The sequence below is a fragment of the Temnothorax nylanderi genome, unplaced genomic scaffold (assembly GCF_030848795.1).
Source record: "Temnothorax nylanderi isolate EJ_2023f unplaced genomic scaffold, tnyl_v1.0 TNYL_tig0007_pilon, whole genome shotgun sequence".
In the NCBI taxonomy this organism is placed as follows: Eukaryota; Metazoa; Arthropoda; class Insecta; order Hymenoptera; family Formicidae; genus Temnothorax; species Temnothorax nylanderi.
This window is the reverse complement of record NW_027249069.1, coordinates 2,102,247-2,126,069: the sequence shown is the minus strand read 5'-3', so window position 1 is coordinate 2,126,069 and position 23,823 is coordinate 2,102,247. Positions and strand designations below refer to the sequence as shown.

Below are 23,823 nucleotides of genomic sequence, written 5' to 3'. Positions count from 1 at the left end.
ATGTGTTTCGAGCATTCGTAGAAGTTTCCTTTATTTCGGCACGGTACATATCCACGTAAGAGCTTGTATTTACAATAGCGTTATAGATTAAAAATGTCTAGCGGAACTTACAACGGCTTTTTCTCATCGAAAAGATCACAGCCCGTTCTCCCAGCTTGATCCTTGGCTTGCTGCGGCGTGAGCTTCTCGTGTTCACTAGGGTTCAACGGCTCCCCGTTCTCGTCCAACTGGCCGTTTGCAAGGTCCTCTTTTATCTTTTCGGAATACACTACGTCAAACAAATCTTGAGCAGTGAACTCGGGCTCTGTGATCCCTTCCGCTTTATACGACACGTATGGTTTCAGGGTGAAACCTTCCAATGAAGGAACGATTAATTCAGGAATCATTTCTGGCACATTAATCCATTTGTTGCCAAGTCGGTAGCCAGTATCCCTCGTACCTCTTTCTGTAATTTATTATAGTGATTCATTAACATATTACAACATTACAATACGTCCTTGATTTACACCATACATATATCGTTAATCTATCTGATTGCAGAGAACTAGCGACCAGTCTTTTTCTACGTTACTCGTTATCCTCTATGCAATGAAATTAGACCATGTTTACTCATGAGGATAATTTCATTACTCCAAAACGTCATGTATTGAAGGCAACAACTTACTATCTATTGGTATTTCAGGATCCGGATTCTTCATTTGTTGCTGTTTGAAGTCGCGACTGCCACGTTTGCCGTATAGCAAGAATTTCCGAAAATTTCGCTTCCCGTTGCAAACGCAGGAAGTCGCGATTCCGCGTCGCAATATCATGCAGGGTGACGCCATTATCGTGTTCCTGGTTAAAAAAAGCAGATCGATAAAATTACAAATAAGTACATTGCATTCAAATATTGATTCGAGTTATAACAGAAAGCTATTAACACTTGCGAGGATGGCATTAAACATAACCTAATCTACGATCGCAACTGCTAAATCACGATTTGTATCGACGATGCTGATTGACGTGGTATTTACTGAATCTTATTTAAAATTCACGTTATAAAATAAAGGGACTAACACTCTGTAATTCGTGTTGCAGGTTAATATACAGGTTAATTTAAACAATCAAGCAGACGCGTTCACTTTACACTCTCCACGCCATTATTTACATTTTCGACAGAAGCGCCAAGATTAAGTAAATCCTACATCAAAGAACTCCTCGGATAAGATTTTTTGCAAGATACCAAATCATTAAATCATCGGCTGTCGATATAGAATTCTCGACCGTCGATGTAAATATATCAAAACAATTATTTCTTCCAATACATGTACAATTATATGTATGTATACATTTACGTATATGCACACTTATTTCAAAAAATGCAAATAATGCAGTTAAAATGAATAGATCTGCCAAGGAAAGGCAAGCGTGGAAAGATTAGCCTAAAAAAGAAAAGAAAAAACCTATAATATTATTATTAGCTGTAATGGAGGCTTATTTTTATGCGTTTTTCTGCGCTACTTTTTGCACTCAAAATGAGATAATTATACATTACTGTCATCTTAGAGAAGGATTAAAGATGAAATACTAAAAGCACGGTAATGAAACGGACATTGCTATTATAAGCCTCCATTTGCAGCCCGCGATAAGAGAAAATCAGAAGATGCACTCGGAGACCTGTGCGATTACTAATCGTGCTAATCTTGAATGTATAAATTGTTCTCAAAATAAATTACATATCAGTAAATAAAGACAAAACATATATATCTTCCCCACGGGCCACGAGGCAATATTTTTAGTTATTTCGGTTTTGTAAAAATATCATGAAAACAAAAATTACGGACTTGATAGCATATTTATACTCAACAATTAAATTGTTCAATGTTTTTGTTTTAGAAATATCAAACATATAAAAAATACTAAACAGTATTTTCGTCAAATAATTATATAGTATTATTTAACATTTAATAAACAGAGCGAAACAGATGGGATATAGAAAAACGGAGCAGACGGGACTGTGCCGAATCTGTCTCTAATATATCTCTCGCAATTAGAATAATAGATCCGTCGATCATAATACGGATTTCTTTCGTCTCGTCGGCGCCCCGAGGCTACGCGCGCGACTGTCGCAATTCACAATTCGCAATCTCCACGCGGCCGTGCAACGGACTCGCACGATGCGCAATTAATTCCTCGAGCGTCACGCATCCGTTTGCGACTCTCGTTTACATCTGTTATTTATCCCCGGCGGTTCGAGTGACCCCGGGAGTCTGACGCTTCAGACGCTTCCGATAAAAGAGGCAAAAAAAGGGAGTAAGAAAAAAAAACAGAGAAACAGGTACGAAAAAAGGAGGCTTGACGCGCGCACGGCCGCGGCGGCGTGCGGCGTTGGCTTGATCGGAAGGATCAGCTGAGGATGCGAGGCGAGGAGACGCGGCGGCCGACGCGCACATCGTCCCCGGACACCTTGGGCGCGCTACCGCGATCGTAGACGCACCAGAAAAGGAGCACACCGCCGCTCGTCCTACCGTCCTCGGTCGGCTCGGTCAGGTTTCGCTCGCGCGGGACCACCAGGACCACCTTTTCGAAGGAGCCGCGCCACGGCGATCGGCCATTTTGCCAGCGAGCCGCAGAGCGCAGGCCAGCGGGGACCGTGGTCAACCGTGGTGCCGTGGTGGCCATCTGACAACCGCACGCCGCCCGCCGATCGCCCTGAGCGTGAGCGTGTTGAGGAGGTGCGTTCCGCTCGTCGCAAAAAAAACCACGGCGACGCAACAACGCAGTTTCGTCAGGTGTGCGTCAGCGCTCGCGGAGACCGCGACCGCGACAGCGACCACCACCCCCGCATCCGCGAGGCGCCCCGCGGAGCACGGCCGAAAGTCGCGGGACCGCGCAACACGCGTCGTCGTCGTCGTCGTCGTCGTCCCGCGAGCGCGCTTGTGTAACCGCCTCGTCGTCGTCGCGTGTGCGTGACGTCTAACCTATGACTCCGTTCTGAAAGGAGTCGGGATTGTCGGGAACCACCGCCGTCGCGTCGCCGTCGGGGATCGTCTTCTCTCTTTCTCTCTCTCGCGCGCGCGCTCGCCGCGCGGACGGGATGCGATCGCGACGACGGCCGACCGGTCCGCCGGGCGTCGACGTCCGCGTGTGAGAACGCGGGATTACACGCCGGCGCGTCCGCGCGAGAGGAACCACGCGGACGTCTACGTCTACTCCGTGAAGCGGGGACCGAGCGACGGTCGACGATCGAGTCGAGTCGAGGCCGTCGAAGCCAGGAGATCCCAGACGATCGCGATTGTGCAACGCGTTCGGACGACCGAGCTTCACCCAAGCAATAACGCAGGCCAGGCGTCGAGGAATGCTCCACCGTTGCGGCGGACACGTATCGATGAATAGTCAAAATATTTTTGTAAGATTGTAAGCCTATTGAGGGAGCGCAGGACCAGCGGGCTACGATGTTTCGTTATAGCGATACCGCATCTAAGGTATTAAGGAGTTAACTGAGGGAGAGTATCTCTCGCAACTCGCAGCGCGACAGGAGACCGCGCTATTTCGAGTGCCACACATGCGAGGAAGGTCTTGGAACAATCAGCTTAGTGCCATGTACAGAAACAGAAACGACCCGAGTAGCCACCGAGATTGATATCTGTATATCAATATATCTGTCGCTATACCTGCGATATGAGGTATACCGTGAATAAGATTTGACCAGGGAGGATCTTGGACATTTTGGTAGTCTGCCCCGTTCAGAAAATATGGACGACCGAAGGGTAGCGGATTATTTTGTTATCGCCGGACTACCTGGCCAGGACGACGAGCTTAGCGACGACAATGAGAGTAACAATAAGCTGGAGGATTGGTGTCAGGAGGGCACTCATCTCAAGGACATGCATATGCCACCTCCCATCACGGATCTTGCCGTAATATTCCCAGCGCTGGGGGAACACTGTCCGGAGGGGTACACGCTGTTGGAATATACCGTGTCTGGTTTTCCGGCGGACTTGAATCACGGGAGCTTACGAACGAACGAGTGTTACTTGTGCTATAGGAGAGGACGGGATAAGCCTCCCTTGGTTGACATTGGTAAGAAAAAGGAGCATGTGATCGATTCTAGATTGTCGAAATTATTGCTAATTGCCTTTTGCGTTACGGTATCTGAATGTTTTACTTTTTACAGGTGTAATATATGATGGAAAGGAACGTATAATGCAGGATGCTGAAATGGTATTGGAGACCCCTAAAGGCCACGTGGCAAATGTGAATAATTCTACTTCGAAAATTTTTGTAACGTACAGACGGGCGAGTCGGAAGATGCCTTGCAATTCCCTTGTGGTTACGGACATATGTGTTATCTTGACAAATAAGGGAGAGAGCCCGCCGCACGCTTTCTGCGTTATCAATAAGAACTTGAACAAGGGGATGCTGGGCAGCGACGTATTTTTGTGCTATAAGAAGTCTATGAATCGCGCTAATTTGGTATCGTTTAAACCAGCGATACTCTACAAATATCCCATGGCGGATTACAACGGTTTCAGCTTTCCTAATTCTGTCGCCATGTTTTGTCTACCGATGGGCGCGACTATAGAATGTTGGCCTAAAGTAGCGTGTAAACCTAAGCCGGTATTCTCGACGTTCGTCCTAACGGTTGCCGATGCTGCTCAAAAAATATACGGTTCAGCAATAACGTTTTACGAGGAGCTGCAAATGGAGCCCGATACTTCGAACTGCAAAAATAATCAGGAGATTATGGACACGGTTGAAAATAATAAAAACAGTGGTAAAGATGTATTTCATAATCCTAATTTGATAGTCTTGACTTTTCTGTCAGATAATCTTGAATTTGTAATACAGAATAAGAGATATTTTTAACATCCTATTTTGTTACATAGTATTTTCTTTTTTTATTTCAGCAGATAATATGGAGATAACTAAAGATAAGCCGCAAGTGAAAATGAAGTTTAAGAGATCTGGTATACTCAAGAAGCTTAGTATATTGGAGTTGGAAAGGCTGCAGTACACAGATCCCGCGAGCCAGTCACTGAATATTAGTAAATCTATATGTATACTGTCTCATTGGCCGTTTTTCGACACATTCGAGAAGTTTTTGGTTTTCCTACACCGGATGGTGAACGACCAGCCGCAGAGTGTCCCGATCGAGAAGTATATCTCGTATTTTTTATGCGACATACCGTTTCCGAGTCCGCAACGCCCACGAATCTTGGTACAGCTCAGTAGTCAGGATAGACTGATCTTGACTCAACCGGAGGATTTAGCTCTGCCTAGATCAGGCGCAAGTTTCAGGCAACTACTGATAAACTTGGGACCTGACAATTGTTTATTGATACTGCTATTGATATTGACCGAGCAGAAAATACTGGTTCACTCCTTACGTCCGGATGTATTGACTTCCGTGAGCGAGGCCATTGCCATGATTCTGTTTCCTTTCAAGTGGCAATGTCCTTACATACCGTTGTGTCCTTTAGGATTAGCAGAGGTAATATATAATAAGCTTGCATACCGTTTCCTTATTATACGATTGCAAAAAATAGAAAGGCATCTATTTAAATTGCAGGTATTGCATGCGCCATTGCCATTCCTGATCGGTGTGGATTCAAGGTTCTTTGATTTATATGATCCTCCTGCTGATGTCAATTGTGTGAATCTGGATACGAATAACATTGCAATATGCGACGACAAAAAATATTTAAATGTTAAGTTACTGCCTAAAAAGGCAGCTAGACAGCTCAGAAATTGGTTGGAGCTCTTGTCCTCCAAGATAATTTCGTGGGGAAAAACTAGCTGTTCCCAAAAAGGTATGCTATTATTTATTTCTTTCTACTATCTTCTCTATTACTACTATCTCTTATTACTAACATTAATTTATCACTTTCATACTAGATAGAGGAGACGAAGACTTTAGTGTGGACAGGGAGTTTCAACAAAAACGAAAGGAGCAAGCTTTAGAACTTGAAATACAGGACGCTTTCTTAAGGTTCATGGCGACAATTCTCAAGGGGTATCGAAGCTATTTGTTACCGATTACAAAAGCACCTACTGTAGGAACGACAGACCCGACAAGTTTATTTAACATCCAAGCGTTTTTGAGAAGTCGCGATAAAGCCCACGCTAAATTTTACACCATGCTCGCCAGAACGCAAATGTTTATCAGGTGAATTATTTTTTCTCATTAATTTTATTATAATATTATTCATGACGTATAATCATAATTTTATTTTAACAAAAATGCAAATTTTATAGGTTCATAGAAGAAAGAAGTTTCGTGTCTGACATGGATATGGCGGGGTTAGCATTTTTCGATGAATGCACAGAACGAGTCGAGGAGGAAAATGGTATAACATTAAAATACATTTTTCTATGTTATTAGTGCACATACTATAAATATTTGCGTAATAATTTTTTTATTGCTCGTTTAATTTTCAGTAACTCTTTTGGAACTGGATGAATCTCAACATAGTGAACGTACAGTATTTATACCTCCACCTGAAGCTGGGACAAATCAAACACCAATAATATACAAGTCGTTCAAGTTGAACCCGGATCTAATGAGGCCTCAGAAGAATTTCTGTTTGAAAAATCCATCTCTAAGTGCCTTTGGTATGGTACCTGGGAGTCCTATGGCTCGTAGAACGAAGCATGAAATCAAAGTTGCTCAAAGGATGGCTCGAAAACAAGTAAGCGAAACGATTGACTAAATATGAAAATATTCTCGCAAGCAAATATGCATGTGTGATTTGTTGTATTTTTTTCAGGCTGCGATGCCCGACAGATGGGGCAGATGCCTGCTCGTTACATGTCACAGTCTTTGGTTTCTGCATTTACCAGCCATGTTGCAAGTCTCTAGCCAACCTGCTGCAATTTTGCATCAGGCTTACGAGATATTAGTCAAAATGCAGAAGTTACATCTCGATCCTATGGAAGAGGTACAAATACTAAGTTCTAAATTTAAAAAAGTCGACCCATCATTTTTAAACGAGTACTTGTTATTTTTGTTAGGTATGCTACAGAGCTATGATGCAACTTTGTGGAGTATACGGGCAACCAGTTTTAGCTGTAAAGTTACTGTTCCATATGAAACGCAGTGGTGTTCAACCTAACGCTTTAACGTACGGATTTTACAACAAGGTAATTGATCGATTTTTTTTAAGCTAATCAATATAGTAAAAAGAAACATACATATTATATATAAAGCTTTTCAATCATCTTGAGAATTTTAGTTGATCCTCTATTGTGTTTACAGGCTGTTCTCGAGGCAACTTGGCCTTCTGATATGACAAACTCAAGTCAGTTAATGTGGAACAAATTACGAAATGTCATCGTCGGTGCAGCTTTATTTAAAAAAGCTGGGAAAAAGAGCGCTAGAAGACGATTGAGCTCTAATGTGGATTTCTTAACCGCCGATAAGACTGAATGCATGGAACACGCGCTCTCTCGGTCTAGTCTCGACAGTTCCCATTCTCAGGATACTGAAGCTGCGCACAGTGATTGTAAGTTGATTTTTTTACGTATGGCAGTTAAATCACATCAGTTTTCAAATAATAATATTTCTTTCTTTTTCCGGCAGCCACTAAGGGCAGTTCTGTGTCAGATCTACCTGGATTCGGATCATTCGAATTAAAAGCCAAGCTTCTTCGGCAGAATAGTATAGTGAAAGATCAAACGACATTAAGTATTTTACAATCGGACGAATTGGAACAAACACCAAGTAACCCAAGGTATTTTATTATAAATTCACTTGAAGTCGTTAGTGTCGCTCTCAGGTTTGCCCCATTTGCTGGAACCGCTTGTTTAGACTATTGTTTCATTAGTATTATAGTAGCGGATGCAAACGAGTATTCATTGTGTAGACTATTTTCTCATTGTCAAATCTTACGTAATTAATCTTTTCATATTAAATTTTATAATGCTAATTTGCATGTATAGGCTTATGTAGATGTAATATTTTCCATGTAGGCTAACGCGCAGTGTCGAATCGCCTTTAAAAAGTCCCATACGCACACCAGTTACGGAAAATGACCCATTGGGTGCTCTCATTAATGACGAAACACCGATTGTGTCGCCTTCCGAGGAAAACGATTCAAATTGCTCAACAAGTACTTTAACCGTTTTAAATAATATGACTGAAGAAAGACCAGGAGGGCCGCTCTTATTTAGAAGGTATGGTACTCTATATATTGTATTCGCATGAGTGAAACATTTTTAAATATTTAGACGAGGAAAATGAGATTTAGAAGTAGCATACCGCAGAATTATTTCCGAAAAAGTTATAGTTATTATAGTTTAAAAGGGTAACTATTTCCTCAAAATAAAGACAAACAGGGAGAAAAAAAGGAATACATAAAAATCAACTTGCAACCACTTAATGGGAGACTGTTACTGGTAATCAAAGTTATCGCGAGTACTTGCACAACAAAAATATTTCCTTCGTGGAGAGACCATTGTATTAAACATGCTTTGTGATCTCCAAAGATATGCATTCCAGTATATGATTTTAAATACGAAAATTACTGTATAAAATATATGTTTACAGCAACATCCTCCCACGTAGTGCGACGTTTCATCAAGCAGTAGATGAAAGTGGCATGACAGTGGGTGGGCATTTGCAGAGGAGTGAGACGATGCCTCACTCCGTGGCGCAACAAGGGGAACAGGAGAGAGAAAAAGAGAGACTGGAAATAAGCAGTCTTTGGTCTCAGAATAAGGATAGTGTAACGTCCAGCCTCTCTAGCTTAGGATCTAGTCTTAAACTTAGTTTCGGGTAAGACATCTGCGTATGTTTAATTTAATAACGCGCACGTAGTCACCTAACACCTCGCATAACGCATTATGTTTTAATTCCTCCAAAGTGTGACGTGATGATAACACATTTGCAAGACTCGGTTACTTTATGTTTTGTTTTTATTTGTAAAAAAAAATATAGGATTATACTGATTATTTATATTTCAGTTTTTTAACAAAATAAAAATAAACGGTATCGATGGAAAAAGTAAATTGTTATGTATTTACTTATGTATTAATTGTTATAAATTTGTATATACATAACAAAAGTGACAAGTAAATACGTTTGTAATCACACTGTTAGAGGAATAATATAACTTTATTTTTGTTTATTTTTTGCATGCGCATTTGAGTTGGTTTTTGTTATTTTATCCATTAAATGTAGACGATACTCTACGGGCGGATTGGCATTTGCTAAAAATAAGGATTTAATATCATCAAATCAACTTATTGAATCTCTTAGTCTCTCCAGCTATATCAGGTACGTATAATATATGTATATGTTAGTTGCATAGATGCTCATTAGACATGTGCGTCTTGTCTTTGTGTGCCTCTACATTATTACAAAATAGTAAATACACATTTTTAATATGTGAAACCTCTTTTGCTCCTTCAGATTCTATGTTTTTATTCATTCTTTATTTTATTTTAGCCCGTCGAGTTTAACAGGAAAAAAGTCGAACGAAATAATACTTGGTGGTCTAAATAGCTTGAAGTCCGCTGCGACAACTGTGGTTAAAAAATTTGACGAAATAAAAGAAGCCATTTCAGCGACGAGTACGCCGGTAAAAAATAAGGAACGCGAACAAAAAATAGCTTACGGGATATCGCATGAGTCTCTAGACTCCCTCACTGATGGATCCATACAAGATCGAAACGAGACAAGGGCATCAGGTAGAGAATATACACTACGATAATAACGAATATCATATAATTACGCTATGCAGCGGTATATTCATGTTTTTTTTTTCTTCAATCAGGTGATGGAAATTTAGATTTGTGTTCATTATACGAGCTCGCGGAGTGTCTTTATCCAAAGGGCACTAGAGAGTTAGAGGAACGTCTTGCCATTGAGCTTGTGCTTTCCAGTGCTAGTAGATGCCATCACTGCGCCGCCATCCTGTACGATGAGGAGATAATGGCTGGTTGGCAGCCTGAAGATTCCAACTTGAATACAGTCTGTCAATATTGCGACAAAGCTACTGTACCCCTTCTCACAGCTACGATATTAGATTACAGGTGACTAAGCGATTATATAGTGACCACAAGCGATATTGTCCTTGATAAAATTACCATCAATAATATATCTGTTACGTAGATGCGAAGCAAGCGAGAAGAATAATGATCCTCTAATGGGAGCATTGGTAGAATTACTAGATCAACCGAAAGAATCGTTGGAACCGATAACCGTACCATATCTAAATCCGTTGGTTCTGAGAAAAGAATTGGAGAGCGTGCTGAGTCAAGAGGGGGACGCATGTCTCACCAAGCACAGGTTTATTCAGGAGCATCCAATAGTATATTGGAATCTGATATGGTACTTCGAAAGGATTAATTTAACGAGTCATCTACCTGATCTCTGGTTGAACAACGATAAGAACTCAGAACTTCAAAGAACTGTAGGATCGGTGGGTGTCAGAACCGTGTGGGACAACGAACGACTGCACATGGATCGTTTGCCTATGTATCTCCAGTGGAAGTCAAATTCAGAAGACAGGACGTAAGTTTCAATAAATCATCCTTCAAATGATTAATGATACGATATTTAAATGTTAAATGTAACCGAGTATTGTAAATAATGAAGGAAGATTAACGGTTATCCGGATTAAGAAACGATAATTAAATAACGATTAGATCCATTTTTGAACAGATATGCGGAACGATTACAACTGTTATCTTGTTAATCTTTTGCTTGCTCTAGATTGATGCAGGCAGTGATAACGTATGTCCGTTGCAACGACTTAGCGGAACCTATAATAAGAGTGGCCTTAGAAAGAAGTAAACATCAAACAGGCGATCATCCGTTGTCTATATATAGGGATATCTTGTTCCTGGCATTTACTGTATTGGGAAGAACGAATATTGACCAAGGTGAGCTATGTGTACATGATTAAAAGATTATATAACAACTCGTCTAAACAATTCTAACAAATTTATACAAGATTTATGCTTCCCAAAATTACTGATCCACTATCGAAATACTTGTCGAGTTTGCGTTAGCGTCAGTTCGTCTAATAACGATTCTTGTTCTTACAGGTGTCTTCGACAGGGAATACAGTTTATCGCTGGAGAAATTCTCCGAGAACGAGGAGAAATTATTGCATAAAATTGATGCGCCGCCGACAATGATGTCGGTGTATTGCAGGTATTACTTCAAGCAACTAAACGTGTAAGGACCGCGCGAGCAGCCGTAATCCCGAAGATGCTTGACAAAAAAAATTGTTCCTCCATTGAGACATGGAGGAAAAGGTGTAATATTGCGTGAATAACTCTTGCGAGTACGAGCATTCTGACTGTACTTGCGCAATAATTGCGCACGAGACGAATATGCGCGCGAGGAACGATGTTAAAACAGGTTTTATCGCATCCCGAAAACCGTCTAACGTTGTGACGACGGCGACGACGGCTGCTACATGTTGAATGTTTATTATTATCTAACACGGAGGACTATTAATGTTATCGACGGCGAATTACGCTCGAGTCCGATCTAAAGTATCGTTTCTCGAAATGCGATCGGCGCCATAGCGTCGATGTGCGAACTAACGTTACCTCATCCTCGTTTCTTCATAAGACTCCGCTTTACTCGCTGACACCCGTGATACTTGTCTTTGCTTGCGCAAGAAAACATAGACGGATCGTCGGATTCGGGCACATAGTTCTCGAACTTCGATCACGCACGCACGCGAAAACTGACGGGAGTAGCCATCGGATCGGTTGCATCGATATCGTTTTAGCGCTGATTAGTTAATTGATTGACTGAAGTTTCTTTCTTTATCACGGCGACAGAAGCTGTGTGACGTGAAGGAATGGGGAAATCATTAACCAGTCGGAGCTATCGATGCTACCGATCGCGAGATCAGTCAGTGCAATAGAAGTTGAACGATAATATTTTTAACTAATCGTACATCTCTGATCTTCTTATGTTTATAATGTAATTGTTTTTAACAGTTATTGACTCTTTCCTTTGTTTTTTTAATTAATATAAATCGGGTCGCGCATGCCTCTGTTTTGTGATTCAGTAACTTGTGCAGCGCATTAGCGGTATCTAAGAGTACAACATTGAAAAGTGTTAAGTACCAAAGAATTTACGGACTGTAAAGCGACTGCAAGTTCAATTCCCTCCAGGTGTGCTGTGACCTTAAATACGTTTCAGTCCGACACGTAATATCCACGATGTAAAGAAAAAAAAGAAGAAAAAAGGCGATGTTAAACGAAACAGCGCCTAATACCGACTATTTTTTTTACCGCGAGAAAGAGCAAAGGAGAGAGAGAGAGAGAGAGAGAGAGAGAGAGAGAGAGAGAGAGAGAGAGAGAGAGAGAGAGAAGGAGAGAAAGAGAAAGCGCGACGTGAAGTATAGCGTGTGACATGACGAAACGCAGTATTCTTTCCTTGTACTCTTAGATAGAAACGATCGTTTATTGCACGACAAAACACAGCGTAAGTATCGTTTCTCTGCGTCCCAGGTGAAAAGTGTTCTTCACATCAGGGTGTGAACGCGTTGAACTCGACTAGTTATCCTCAAACGTAAATGCTTAGCATGAGAGTGAATATTTTTATGAATTTTAGACAATTCGAAGCATTCGTAAATAGATTAGCGGAACATAGAGTCGCTGCCCACGATTTATTCATTGTCGAAATGGGATGAAGAGAGAGATTAGTCGTCGCTAAGGCGACTCACGAACGCGGCCTTTCGGTGCCGTGCACTTTTCACCCTGGACAAACGTGGATGAACGTACGTTCATTCATCACAGTACTATGAATGTAGATTATGAAAATAAAGTCAGTTGAGGTATTTTACAAAAGGCGTTGGTGTTTTTTTTTAGAAAGAGTTCGTTTCGCGGTATCCGCTTTATTCAAACCAAGATTAATTTTAGTTTAACATTATCGTCGATATTACTCCTGCATACATCTTAAAATTACTTTTACGAATTTTACTTAAAATTTTCATGTCAAAAATATTAAATTTATTATATAATATATAAACCTGCTTTTAAATCCGATCCATTTTATTTTCAGAGAACTTATTAATCTATATAAAAATATTGCAATAAAATTACCGAAAAGTAGAAATAGTTAGAGATATTGTATTATTTAAATGTAAAAAATTGATGTTTCATAAACTATTCACTTTTCGATAATTTTGTTTTAATATTTTACGTGCAGATTAACGCAAAGAATCAATTTTTGTAAAAAGAATCATATTCTATTTAAAACAAAGATGTGTATGTATAAAAAAATATATATCGATAAGAGGTAAAAGGTAAAATTAAAATACGTAGAGATCTAAAAAATCATCAAAATTATTAGGAGAGTACATTTCGATAAGAAATTAAATCCAATTGAAATTTCGCGGTTTCTGGATATGATTAATTAAAATTAAAAGATAAACTGAGGTAGGTTGCGAATTCAAATTTCGTAAGCTAACTTCTCGGCGTTAAAACATTTGTCCAATAGAGAAAGCAACTTTAGTTTGCTTAATTAAAATTTGTTCGCGTTATCTTTCATCGAAACTGATCCTTTTCATCTGATCGACTTGAAAAGAGAGGGAATACAGTCATTCCGAGGTGTCATTCAAGTATTGAGATATATTCGAATAAATTTAAGTGAATGAATTTACGAATACAATAGAATATTCGTGGAAATGAAGAGACGAAAATACCGGAAGAGTGTTCCAGGTGCGTCACGAAGTCGCTCGTTTCTGGAACGTGGGGCCGGGGGCGTTCTCCGCAGTTCGATCGTTTCGTTCGTTAATATCCGCTCTCGTCGCGTCGTCTTCCCAAATCGGGCCAAATCCGCCGCGTTCTCGCTGAAATCGCGAGCACAAACGTACATGCATACCCGTTTCGTACGCCGAGAGAACGGCCGCGGCGACGCGCGAAGCCGAGCGCCGCCGAGCGCGGCCGAAGGTGACCGAACGCGAACGCTCGGCGCGCCGCGGCGCCGCGCGTTCCTCGCAGCCGACGGCCGACTTCACTCGGCTCCGAGCGAACGAAGACGGTGGATTCGTGCGCGCGCGCAGCTCCGTTCAAGCTCCGGTGTTCGGTTTTCGCCGTTCGCTCCACTCAATTACGCGCGTACGCGTATGCGTACACCGTGTGTACACCGTGTGTAGTGTGTGCGTGCGCCCAGCAGCGGCGAATCCGGGGGGGGAAAGGCAGTCGTCGCGCGGCAGTGCAGTGGTGCGTTGCGTACTGCGGCGGTCGTCGGTCGTCGTCGCCGAGCACCGGTGGAACGAAACCGAGGACGGTATTACGCTCGCGGGTGATATGTTCGCCAGGCGTTGAACCGCGCCGAGAGTGCCGGAGACACTCTCGAATAACGAGCGAACCGCGCCGCGCGGTGTGTGTGCGCGCACTGCGCGCGTGTGTGAAACCGGACCTCCGACACCGATTTTCCCTGTTCCCCGTATCCTCCCGCCGTCGCCGTTGACATCGCCGTTCGGCGAACAAGGATAGAAGAGAGAAATTGTCCAGTACTCCGGCAATGTACTCCGACGGCCACGAGGTGGACGGCAGCTGGGTGCTGCGCGTCTACGTGACGGATCTGCAGGTCGAGAGGAGCTTACGCGTCAAGGGCGAGCTGCACATCGGCGGTGTCATGCTGCGCCTCGTGGAAGACCTCGGTGAGTCCTCTTAACACGCGCATAATACTCTCTATCTCTTTCTCGCTCTTCGTCGGTTTTTTCTTCCCCACTCTCTCTTTCGTCGCTATCTCCTCCCCGACGACTTCCTCTCGCGACGTAAAATGTGGCCGCTCGACTCCGGGTTCCTCCTCGCGTTCGCATTGGACGTATATTGTACGTATACGTACGTACGTACGTACGTACGTCGCGATGCGCGACAGGTGGAATTTGAGCTTGTCGGTGGCGCGAGGTGACTCCGCGACGGCTCCGATTTTGAAGTTACCGGCGAAATGGCGCGCATGGCATGCATCCTGCGATCGGAACGTTGCAATTCGAAACGGAGCGAGCAGGCTCGTTCGTCGCGAGGGAGGCAACACTCCGAAAGAGTAATCTGTCGAAAACGATTAGAGATCATATCTTAGGTACCTTACGCTTCTAGATAGTGTCCATACTTGTATGTATGGAAGAAGCAAAAGAAAAATAGAACGTGCCGCGCGATCACGAAATCAATTGGACACGCCGTTATCGCGACACGATCGAGATCGAACGTGTAATCATTGTATAAAGCGACCAAAGTTTAGATTAAATTCTTAACTGATTTTAAATACTGATTTGAGAAGTGTCTCTTATTTGTCCAAATATATTTGGAGGAGATATACACGCCAATATTATCGATATGATGTAATATGTCTCTAATTAGAATATAATATTGTAATATTAATAAATAATAGTAATGTGTTGGTTTGATGTTGCATTATAATATTATCACGATGTTATAATATCATGTTATACACCGAAATATAATTTATATGATAAAAATAATTAAATGTATTGAGAAAGAGCGAATTAATTTTATTTATTGATTTCAAAACGGAAGAAAATTAATCGATAAAAAGAGACCTTGGTTTGCGATTCTCCGCAAAAATAATAGTTGACTAAAAATTCTCAACTCCGATAACTTTGGCCGCCGATTAACGATTTTTCTGGTAGATAACCGGTTAATTTTACGAGACTGAAAACATCGATCGCCCTTGCATCGGCACAGCGTGGATAATTAGCCAAGCCGATGCAGGACGGTTTTATCTTCGACGAATTAACCAATTTCGATCGATTGAACGAGCCGGTTCCCATATCCACCCGTATACTGGGTGGTCCGTTATTGCTGTCCGGAAAAGACGATGGGAAAGATGAGCACAGATTAAGATTTTCTGCCATACAACTCATATGTAAAATTTTATCGTATATCTCTGCACATTTTTTCAATTCTTTAGCAATATTCGATATATTCTATAATTTTTTTCGATAATATTCAGCCCTTTTCCATTTATATAGATCATTTTGTACATACATTGCACATGCAAACTTGAGAAATAAATCCAACAAAAGGAATGGGGGAGAAAAAAGGGGGGAAGAGATGCGATTTCTTCGTCGAACCCGCTCTCGTTCGCGGAAGTTTGTTCGCTTCCGCGAAATAAATTTTCGCGCGATATGAAGACCGCGGCGATATAGAATTGCCGAACAAACGTACCTATAGCGAGGAGGAAACGCTTCCGGTGAAGAGAAGAATTTCAACGCACTGTTTACCTGACGGTCGCGCGATAAGGAATAACTCGTCGTATCTCGAGTGTGACGCCCACCCCTCTCCCGGGTGGCGATAATGATAATCTCACGCGAGTGCCGATATCCATGTTTTCGTTCACCGAGTATTCAATGGGCGCACTATATTTCAGTTAAATCGATCCGTCGAAACGCGGTTATGATACAAAATCAACCCCCAACTTTATCGAGCGATTCGATGAAGATTGTAATTATATATATCGATGCAAAAAAAGTTTAAAGTCTTTGAAAGGTATATATCAAATAACCGTATTTTTATTTTTAGTCTGTGAGAGAATTTTTATTTAATTTGATTATTTCATATTCTTGTGGTTTTTTTCGCGCGGACAAATGGCATTTTCTACTTCCGAACAAATCTCATTTTGAGTGACAGAGTAGAGAGACCTAAGAAAGTGATTTTTTAATGACTTTCCAATCTTCGTTCGCGCAAGTCAATTGTCTTTCAAGCTAAGAGGATTATTACCCCTTATCCTTACCCGGCTCCCTCCGGCCCGAGTAAAATATTTATCCCAGTAATGCCCAGCTCTCCTTCGCATGATTCGCAGATCGCCGTGACTCATGAATACGTTATGACGTGAAGTAACGAGTGCAGGTGCATTATTCATTCGCGGTGTTTCCGCGAATTCGCCGCGACCCTCGAGGGATAAAATCGTTTTCAACAAGGGCGTTGTTGAAGAGAAAACCGACAAACAATTTAACTTATTAGTCGCGATCGATTATTTTTCAGAAACTCCCTTTGAAAGCGAGTTGAATAATTTATTTTCGATATTCAACGATTAATTTTGTCGTAATTAATTAGACCTTGTTCTCTAGCAAGATCGATCAATCTTGACTCTGTTCAGTTTGTAAATAACAGTATCATTATTCATGTTTGAGAACATCGGGGAAATAATGGATTTTTAAAGGAAAAGTGCATCGCGCGAACGTCGCGGATACGGCACGGAGCGGGGAGCCAGGTAGAAAAATCCAGCAGCCATATCTTTTGTTGACTGGTCCTCTTACCTTTTTTTGCTCCACCGCGCCGGACCCAACAGGTTAGCGTGGCCGTGCAGGTTCTCGCCGCATCTCGCCACTCGACGATTTCGAACCGGACCGACGCGACGTGTATTACCGGCCTACGTGTGGCTGAGCCTTATGTAAATACACCGGGTGTCCCGGAGTGCACGTAGCCACAAACCGACGTGTCGCAATGGGTCACGCGTACTCGAGCGGTTTTCTGTCGAGTGTGCGGGGCATTGTAAAAAAAAGGCTCGGAATTTATAGCGCACTCGATGCTGACAATGAGAAAATTCGGTAAAAAAAAGAAACGTTTAATCGACACAGGTCGAGAGATCGACCTGTGCCTCAAAATTGGAGGAGCTATTCGATTTTCGCAAAACGGATAATCCTTTTTTAGCACTCTCTATCTCTATCTGATTGTGAGAGACGAAAAATAAATAAGCTCGAAGCAATCGATTTCGATTTCGATTTATATCACCAAATTAATATTGAACTGCATAAGTTTCTCAAATTTTCAAGTAATTACTTGAAAACATAACGGCATATAATGCATTAAGTCCGTGTTGAACTTGTAAAGAATGAAATCGCCATAAACTTGAATAAAATTTGCATGTTCCTAACATAATCCAAAAAGACACTATATATTTTTCTTATTTTTAAATGTATAAATTTCAATCTGTATGAATTTATGCTCATTATTATATTTATTTAATCTCATTAATTAAATTTGAATCAGAGCGCCTACGATTTTGAACTGATTTCGGGTTTCCGGCGGAAAAGTACGTTTTTGTGTACATCCTGCATTCTTTTGTTACTCAGATCATGGATACGATAGATGAAGTGGTCGAGATAATTTTGAGGCGGAAAGGACGGTGTCCTTAAAGTGGAACTTAAGAAATATAGAACGTTCAGGTAAAGGACGCCTGATGCCCTTTGCCTGTAGCAAAAGAAGCGAAAGCAAGAAAATGTCATATGGCCGTTCGATATCGAAATACTTTTACATAACGATAGAAATATAATCTATTTAAATAATGATAATGCAAGTTGCAAAATTTGACGTTAGAAATTAAAGCTAATTATTACGTTAAATATGACATTGTATGTATCTAAAGTGTCTTGATGCATTGCCCTTTCAGAGAGATAGTTTATCGATCGTAAAATTAAATTATAAACATGTGTTCTATTTCCCATAAAAAAAGTGCTTAGACTTAAGTACTTCAAGCTAATACAGTAACAATAACTTACGTTACGCAGAGAGTCTCGCGCCTACAGATCGAGATCTCGAGCTCTCTATCCTTTTTTAGCCGCTTCATCATTCTAATTTGTTCATTCCATAAATTCTGCGTTACAATGCGTAAACACATTGCGTAAGCGTCTTCGAAGTAGCCTGATCATATTTCGTTATGCAACATTCATTGGCACTTTGCGAAGCGGTGATTTCCTATTTTACGAAATTTTATCTTGTCTCTCGAAACTTTAGATATATTTAGAATCATATTTCATTATAGTTGTGCCTGTATTCTATTCAATTATTATATAATAATCATATGATTTCGTTGAAGATTAGAATACAAGATAATTGAAATTCCGAGTAGGACCGATCACGTTTAATAATATTTCCATTCAATAACGTAATAGTAGCGATATCTATGTAACATTAAAGTATCATTAATAACATGTTTATTAGATTTTGAAAATTTTGTTTATACATCGGTATTCGAAGCTCGTTAAAGATATAATTACCGGTCTCTATTATTGCATTTTAATAAGAAAACAGATATGTTCAGATTGTACAGTTTCCGGATTCTTATAAATAACCAAAATGAAAATTGATTGTCATAAACAGTGGTACCTTTTTCTTATTATATCGGTGTATAAGCAATATAAAATTATATTGTTTTATTCTTAGTAATAAGACGTCAAGATTTTCATTTCCGTTTTCGGAATGTAAAAGTTTTTCACACTGAAAAAAAATTGTTAATCCCAAAAAATACTTAGTCCAATACGTTCAACTAAACATTTTAGTTAGTTTAACTAAATATTAGTTGAATTAATTATTTCTTGATTTAAAAAACTAAATAAATTGTTGAAACAAGTAATGTTTAGTTGAACGTATCGGACTAAATATTTTTTCGGATTTAGAGAACATTTTTTTTTTCAGTGCATATATCAATGTATATTTGTTCTAAGTAATTGATTGAAATTGACGAAACGTTTAACTTGTATATTAAAAATTAATATATATACTTTCTTGAATGATATAGAAATATATCATATATATATATATCGATTCTATATATACATCGATTCTATATATGATATATTATCGATGTTATAAAATCAATTCAATTTTGTGACACATTTATGATTTATTAAAGAATACACGTTTACCATAATTTTGCAAATAGGAGACAGATGAGCAAAATAAGATATATAAATTCGATAATTCAGTCGTCTTATTATATACCTTAGTTTATCTATAATATATCATTTATTTGCAATTTCTTAAAACGTGCACGTAAATCTGCAAATCCGATTAATTTTATAATGTTATTGTTCGACAATATATCAGTAATAATATTTATGTGAAAAATCTTGCATCGTGTATATCAGATTTGAAAGATTTCTTTTATATACAACTACTTCACGTTTACTACCGATATAATTAAAGGTTTATACCACGTTTTATAAAAATTCAGATATAGCTGTGCTGAAATTGTCCTTTCGAGTAAAATTATCTAAATAATTAATAATATTCAAATAATATAATTATCATCTAAACCGGGACCTCGAACACCTATCATTTAATTGATATCGCTTTCTAAAATCTCTGATCTAGATTATCATCTAGACTAGAATTATCATTCCACTCGAAGTATCGCAAGACGAAATTTCGGGTGAACAGTCGATCAAATATAAAAACGCGACAAATTTGTCATGGAAGTTTTTTATACATCATTTCCCTTTTAAAAATGAAGAGAATTTCAGATAACGATATGCATCGATATGCACGATATGCAAAAGTAAGTCTAATTACTTTTGGAAAGTAATGCTATGTAATTATTTGCATGCTTTAATGGTTCTTCGCGAGCGCTGCGTCCGATCTGAGTGCCTTCCGCTCCTGTCGGTGTCCCTCGCGGCTTCCTCGCTCGCCGGCGCAGGCGGTTGGTTTGAAAAGCTGCTGCGAGTCCGGCTGTCCAAGCCGCGACTTCTGGGCCGGTGTTCGACTGCCAGGCTGGCCAGGCCGTGGCTACGTCGACCGGTGGCAGTGTCCCGCGCATGGTTGTTTCCGTGAAAACGTTTCGACCCCGTTGCAAATCGCGTAAGGTAGCCAACATCATATGAAATTACGGTAATCCGACCCTGTACACGTAATCCGAGCAGATAATTCAACTTAACAGCTTCGCGGTGAGTCGACCTTCGGATTTAGCCTTCGCCTGCTGTCGCTTCGATGACGAAGGAAATCCACGATGAAAATCCACGCGCGGTAGCCCATATTCTTTTCTTTCTTTCTTTTCCCTTCGCATTTCTTTCGTCTGACAATGAGACACATCGTGAAAAATTTACGGATGGCGTAGCAGAGACAAAAGAACTCGCCACCCGTGAAACAGAATGATTGAGGGAAAATCCACCATCATAAATCCGCAGAATCGTTGAAGAATCTGTCATTAAAATTGAAAAGCTCGTAGCGACTTAATCCGCTTCTTTTAACGTTAAAACGTTCCCCAATTGTGATTTTGACATATCCGTGATTTTTCGTTTTTAATTAGACGATCGCGGAATTCGCAGTGACGAAAAGGAGAGCTTTGCGCGCGACGGCATTGCCGGAGCTTCGGATTCGGTTTCGCGGAAGAGTCGTAAGAAGAATGCAGCCTTGCCGTCGAGTTACTGACGTACGGTACATTGGCTCGGATATCTCGTCGACTTTTTCTCCCTTCGCGACGGCACGAAACCACGTGTCTGACCAGCGAGCGTCAATTACACGAGGCTGATTTCGATAACAACCGGGCACCGCGAACGAGAATGCCCGTTAAATCAAGCAAACATGTAGACTTTTTAACCCACGTTTCATAAAATCGATAGGACATAGGAGAGCTAAGATATACATAACAATACATTTGGAATTTGTCATAAATTTCCAAACTTACTTACTTTATTTCAGTTATCTTATCTGTTTTTGTAAAATTGCCATGTCATGGTCATGCCATTTATCAAAAATAGCAAATAATTAGCAAATTAATTGCATATAAAATATTTTATATTCTGATAATTTGCCTCAGATAGCTTAATATATTACCTTTTGTAGTGGCACCTGGGCCGTTTCACCATTTGGAGACGACGTTGTCTCTTACGGTACTTTGCACGAGTCGTGCAAAACGCGTATGGGGCATCACGACCTTCCTGTAACCGGGCTTCTTAGATTTTCTAATTTACATTCGATCGATTTTTACGATCGAATGAACATGGAGAAAAGAAATCTGCTGACGTATATTTTATACCGCAGTAAATTTTCTTTATTTAATACAAAATACGGTTTCTTCGAGAAACAACATGGGAAGAGGAAACATTTGTTACTTCTGCTGAGACATATGACTTTTACAGATGAAACCACGTATGTATTGTTCGCGCACGTACGACGTACCGTGTCGATTATAAATGAGAATAGAGGGAGGAGGGTGACGGATGTGCCGTAGATTAGGGAGTGATTTAATTCTGTTTGCACGTGTGTGTGATATTGGATCGAAGGATCCTGTTCCTTCTCGGAAGGAACTTAAGAGGATTAGGCTGTCGTCCTTTGGACGCTCTTCGAAAATATCATCCATTCGAGTGACACGTATCTAGTTTTTCATTTATTTATCGATTTTTTAGATTTATATAAAATAATTATATAAAAAGATTTTATTCTACATTTTACGACTTATATTTTTTGTTCGTATATATAATTATCTCTATCGGTTGTACAATTGAGCTTCATATACGACGTGAGTTTTTTCGATCGTAATAAAGGTTGTGTTTCTGTCGAAAGTGTTTTACAATTTTTATAAAATAGTAAAATCGTATTTCGAAAGATATTAATATGTACTTGTATAGCTTACATTTCCGTGGCAATACTTTCTCGTAAAATGTCTTGATAGCTAGCTAGAATGAGACTCTATTTGTATTCTACTATAAGACTTTTTTGGCGCGATAACCTTCGACTTAATCCTTGATCTTTTCCAAAGTCCAATTCATTCGGACGTTCCTACGAGACGATAATTGGCATTGAATTCCGCTGATAATCTCGCTGCCATTATGAAGATATGCTAATAGCTCGCTCGTAGTTGTTACTTGCTGTTAAAGCTTGCGATAGGTCTCGGCTCGATTGGTTAGCGTCGATCATGTTAATTGAAGATGACGTTAAGAATCAACTGTGTCGCTTTTATTACGAGTAGACTACGAATAAACGCGTCTCTTTCAATATACGTTACTTGTCAATTGAAAGAAAATAGTCTAAACTATTACATCGCGAATTACCGTTTGTCTCCGGTATAACTCCCAATAAGATAACTTCGCAGCCTGTTTTATTTTAGACTTTATATAAATTTTATCAATTTTTATTAATCTCATCAGAGACATTGACATTTACGTACGTTTAGTTCTTTTTTTTATTCTAATATTGCTGACAAAGGAAAGACAATGTGGCAAATAAGTATATACCAAATAAAATAAAAAAAAGAAATCCTGTCATATAATGGCAGATGTAATATTTATATTATTTAAAATCGCGTGGTAATAAAATACTTTTCACTTTCTAACTTAAAAAATGCATTTTTGAAGAAATTAATACGAAAGCACGACAGAGAGAAAAAGAGGGAAATGAAGAATTTTACGAACTTTAATAATAATTGATAGAAGAAGAGCTGTGAAAAATACAAACTTTTCTTAAAAAATAAGAATCATATTTTGTATGTTAAATACTAATACCGCATAATTGTATTTAAATTGCGATGACGATGCTTACATATTAATATTGTGAGTCATAAGAAGAATTCTATATGAAATTCTTCTCTCTTGACGAAGTAAGTAAATGCTTACCGAGTAAACCGATTACCGAGCAAAGGAATGTTCTGGATAAATAATTATATGTGTTTAAACTGTCGAAACTTTTCGACTCAAATAACCGCATTCGACGTATCAAACGCACTAAACATCGAGTATCTTTTTTTCATTTTTTTAACATAGAAAAATCTTGTTATATAATTCAGCTAAACAATAAAGCTCCATATGGTGAATTGGAATGTTTATTCTGAAAGCCATATCAATATTTGTTTAAGAAATTCTCTGATTTTTTTAGATCAATATGCGTTTCAAGATCAAGCTTAAATTACATATCGCGTATGTAACCGAGAATTTTTCGCTCGGATATATGAATAATAGTTCCACCGATAGCGCGTGACTTCACAGTCCGACGAACGTGCCGGTTTCGTAACCGAACGAGTGAATCATGCGCGATAGAGACGCGATAGTTGTTCTTCCGAATAATTCGTGTACGGAGGGATCCGTCTGTGCGTGCCGAGAGCCGAGCAACACGTTCCGCCGAACTGAAAAT

The 23,823-nt window shown here is 39.9% G+C and overlaps 3 protein-coding genes across 8 annotated transcripts in view; 2 read left to right on the top strand and 1 right to left on the bottom strand.

Moving 5' to 3' along the window:
- Position 1: 1 nt before the first annotated feature.
- Mrpl41 (mitochondrial ribosomal protein L41) lies at positions 2-13,975 on the bottom strand. Of its 3 annotated transcripts, none has more exons than XM_071720774.1 (3): positions 13,656-13,975; positions 665-834; positions 2-445 (listed from the first exon to the last, which is right to left on the bottom strand). In XM_071720774.1, exons 1-3 carry the CDS (start codon positions 13,826-13,828, stop codon positions 108-110), a joined length of 681 nt encoding a protein of 226 aa, XP_071576875.1. In that variant the 5' UTR covers positions 13,829-13,975; the 3' UTR covers positions 2-107. The 3 variants fall into 3 exon arrangements, with proteins under 3 accessions (XP_071576875.1, XP_071576870.1, XP_071576879.1); XM_071720769.1 differs by lacking the exon at positions 13,656-13,975 and adding an exon at positions 2,477-2,661; XM_071720778.1 differs by lacking the exon at positions 13,656-13,975 and adding an exon at positions 927-1,040.
- Crag (DENN domain-containing protein Crag) lies at positions 2,940-12,798 on the top strand. Of its 4 annotated transcripts, none has more exons than XM_071720552.1 (19): positions 2,940-4,062; positions 4,157-4,756; positions 4,893-5,473; positions 5,552-5,792; positions 5,878-6,148; positions 6,238-6,329; positions 6,421-6,671; positions 6,750-6,920; positions 6,994-7,122; positions 7,238-7,484; positions 7,562-7,712; positions 7,951-8,154; positions 8,528-8,755; positions 9,161-9,256; positions 9,428-9,669; positions 9,756-10,014; positions 10,094-10,495; positions 10,697-10,866; positions 11,032-12,798. In XM_071720552.1, exons 1-19 carry the CDS (start codon positions 3,735-3,737, stop codon positions 11,166-11,168), a joined length of 4,800 nt encoding a protein of 1,599 aa, XP_071576653.1. In that variant the 5' UTR covers positions 2,940-3,734; the 3' UTR covers positions 11,169-12,798. The 4 variants fall into 4 exon arrangements, with proteins under 4 accessions (XP_071576653.1, XP_071576646.1, XP_071576661.1 ...); XM_071720545.1 differs by having other exon boundaries at positions 4,890-5,473; XM_071720560.1 differs by lacking the exon at positions 9,161-9,256 and having other exon boundaries at positions 4,890-5,473.
- Positions 13,976-13,978: 3 nt separating the features above from the next.
- Positions 13,979-23,823, top strand: part of LOC139781745 (unc-112-related protein) — a 48,247-nt gene continuing 38,402 nt past the window's right edge. The window contains exon 1 of the mRNA XM_071720625.1: positions 13,979-14,618. Coding sequence (XP_071576726.1) covers positions 14,480-14,618 — 139 coding nt within the window. The 5' untranslated portion in view covers positions 13,979-14,479. The remainder of the gene's footprint in view (positions 14,619-23,823) is intronic.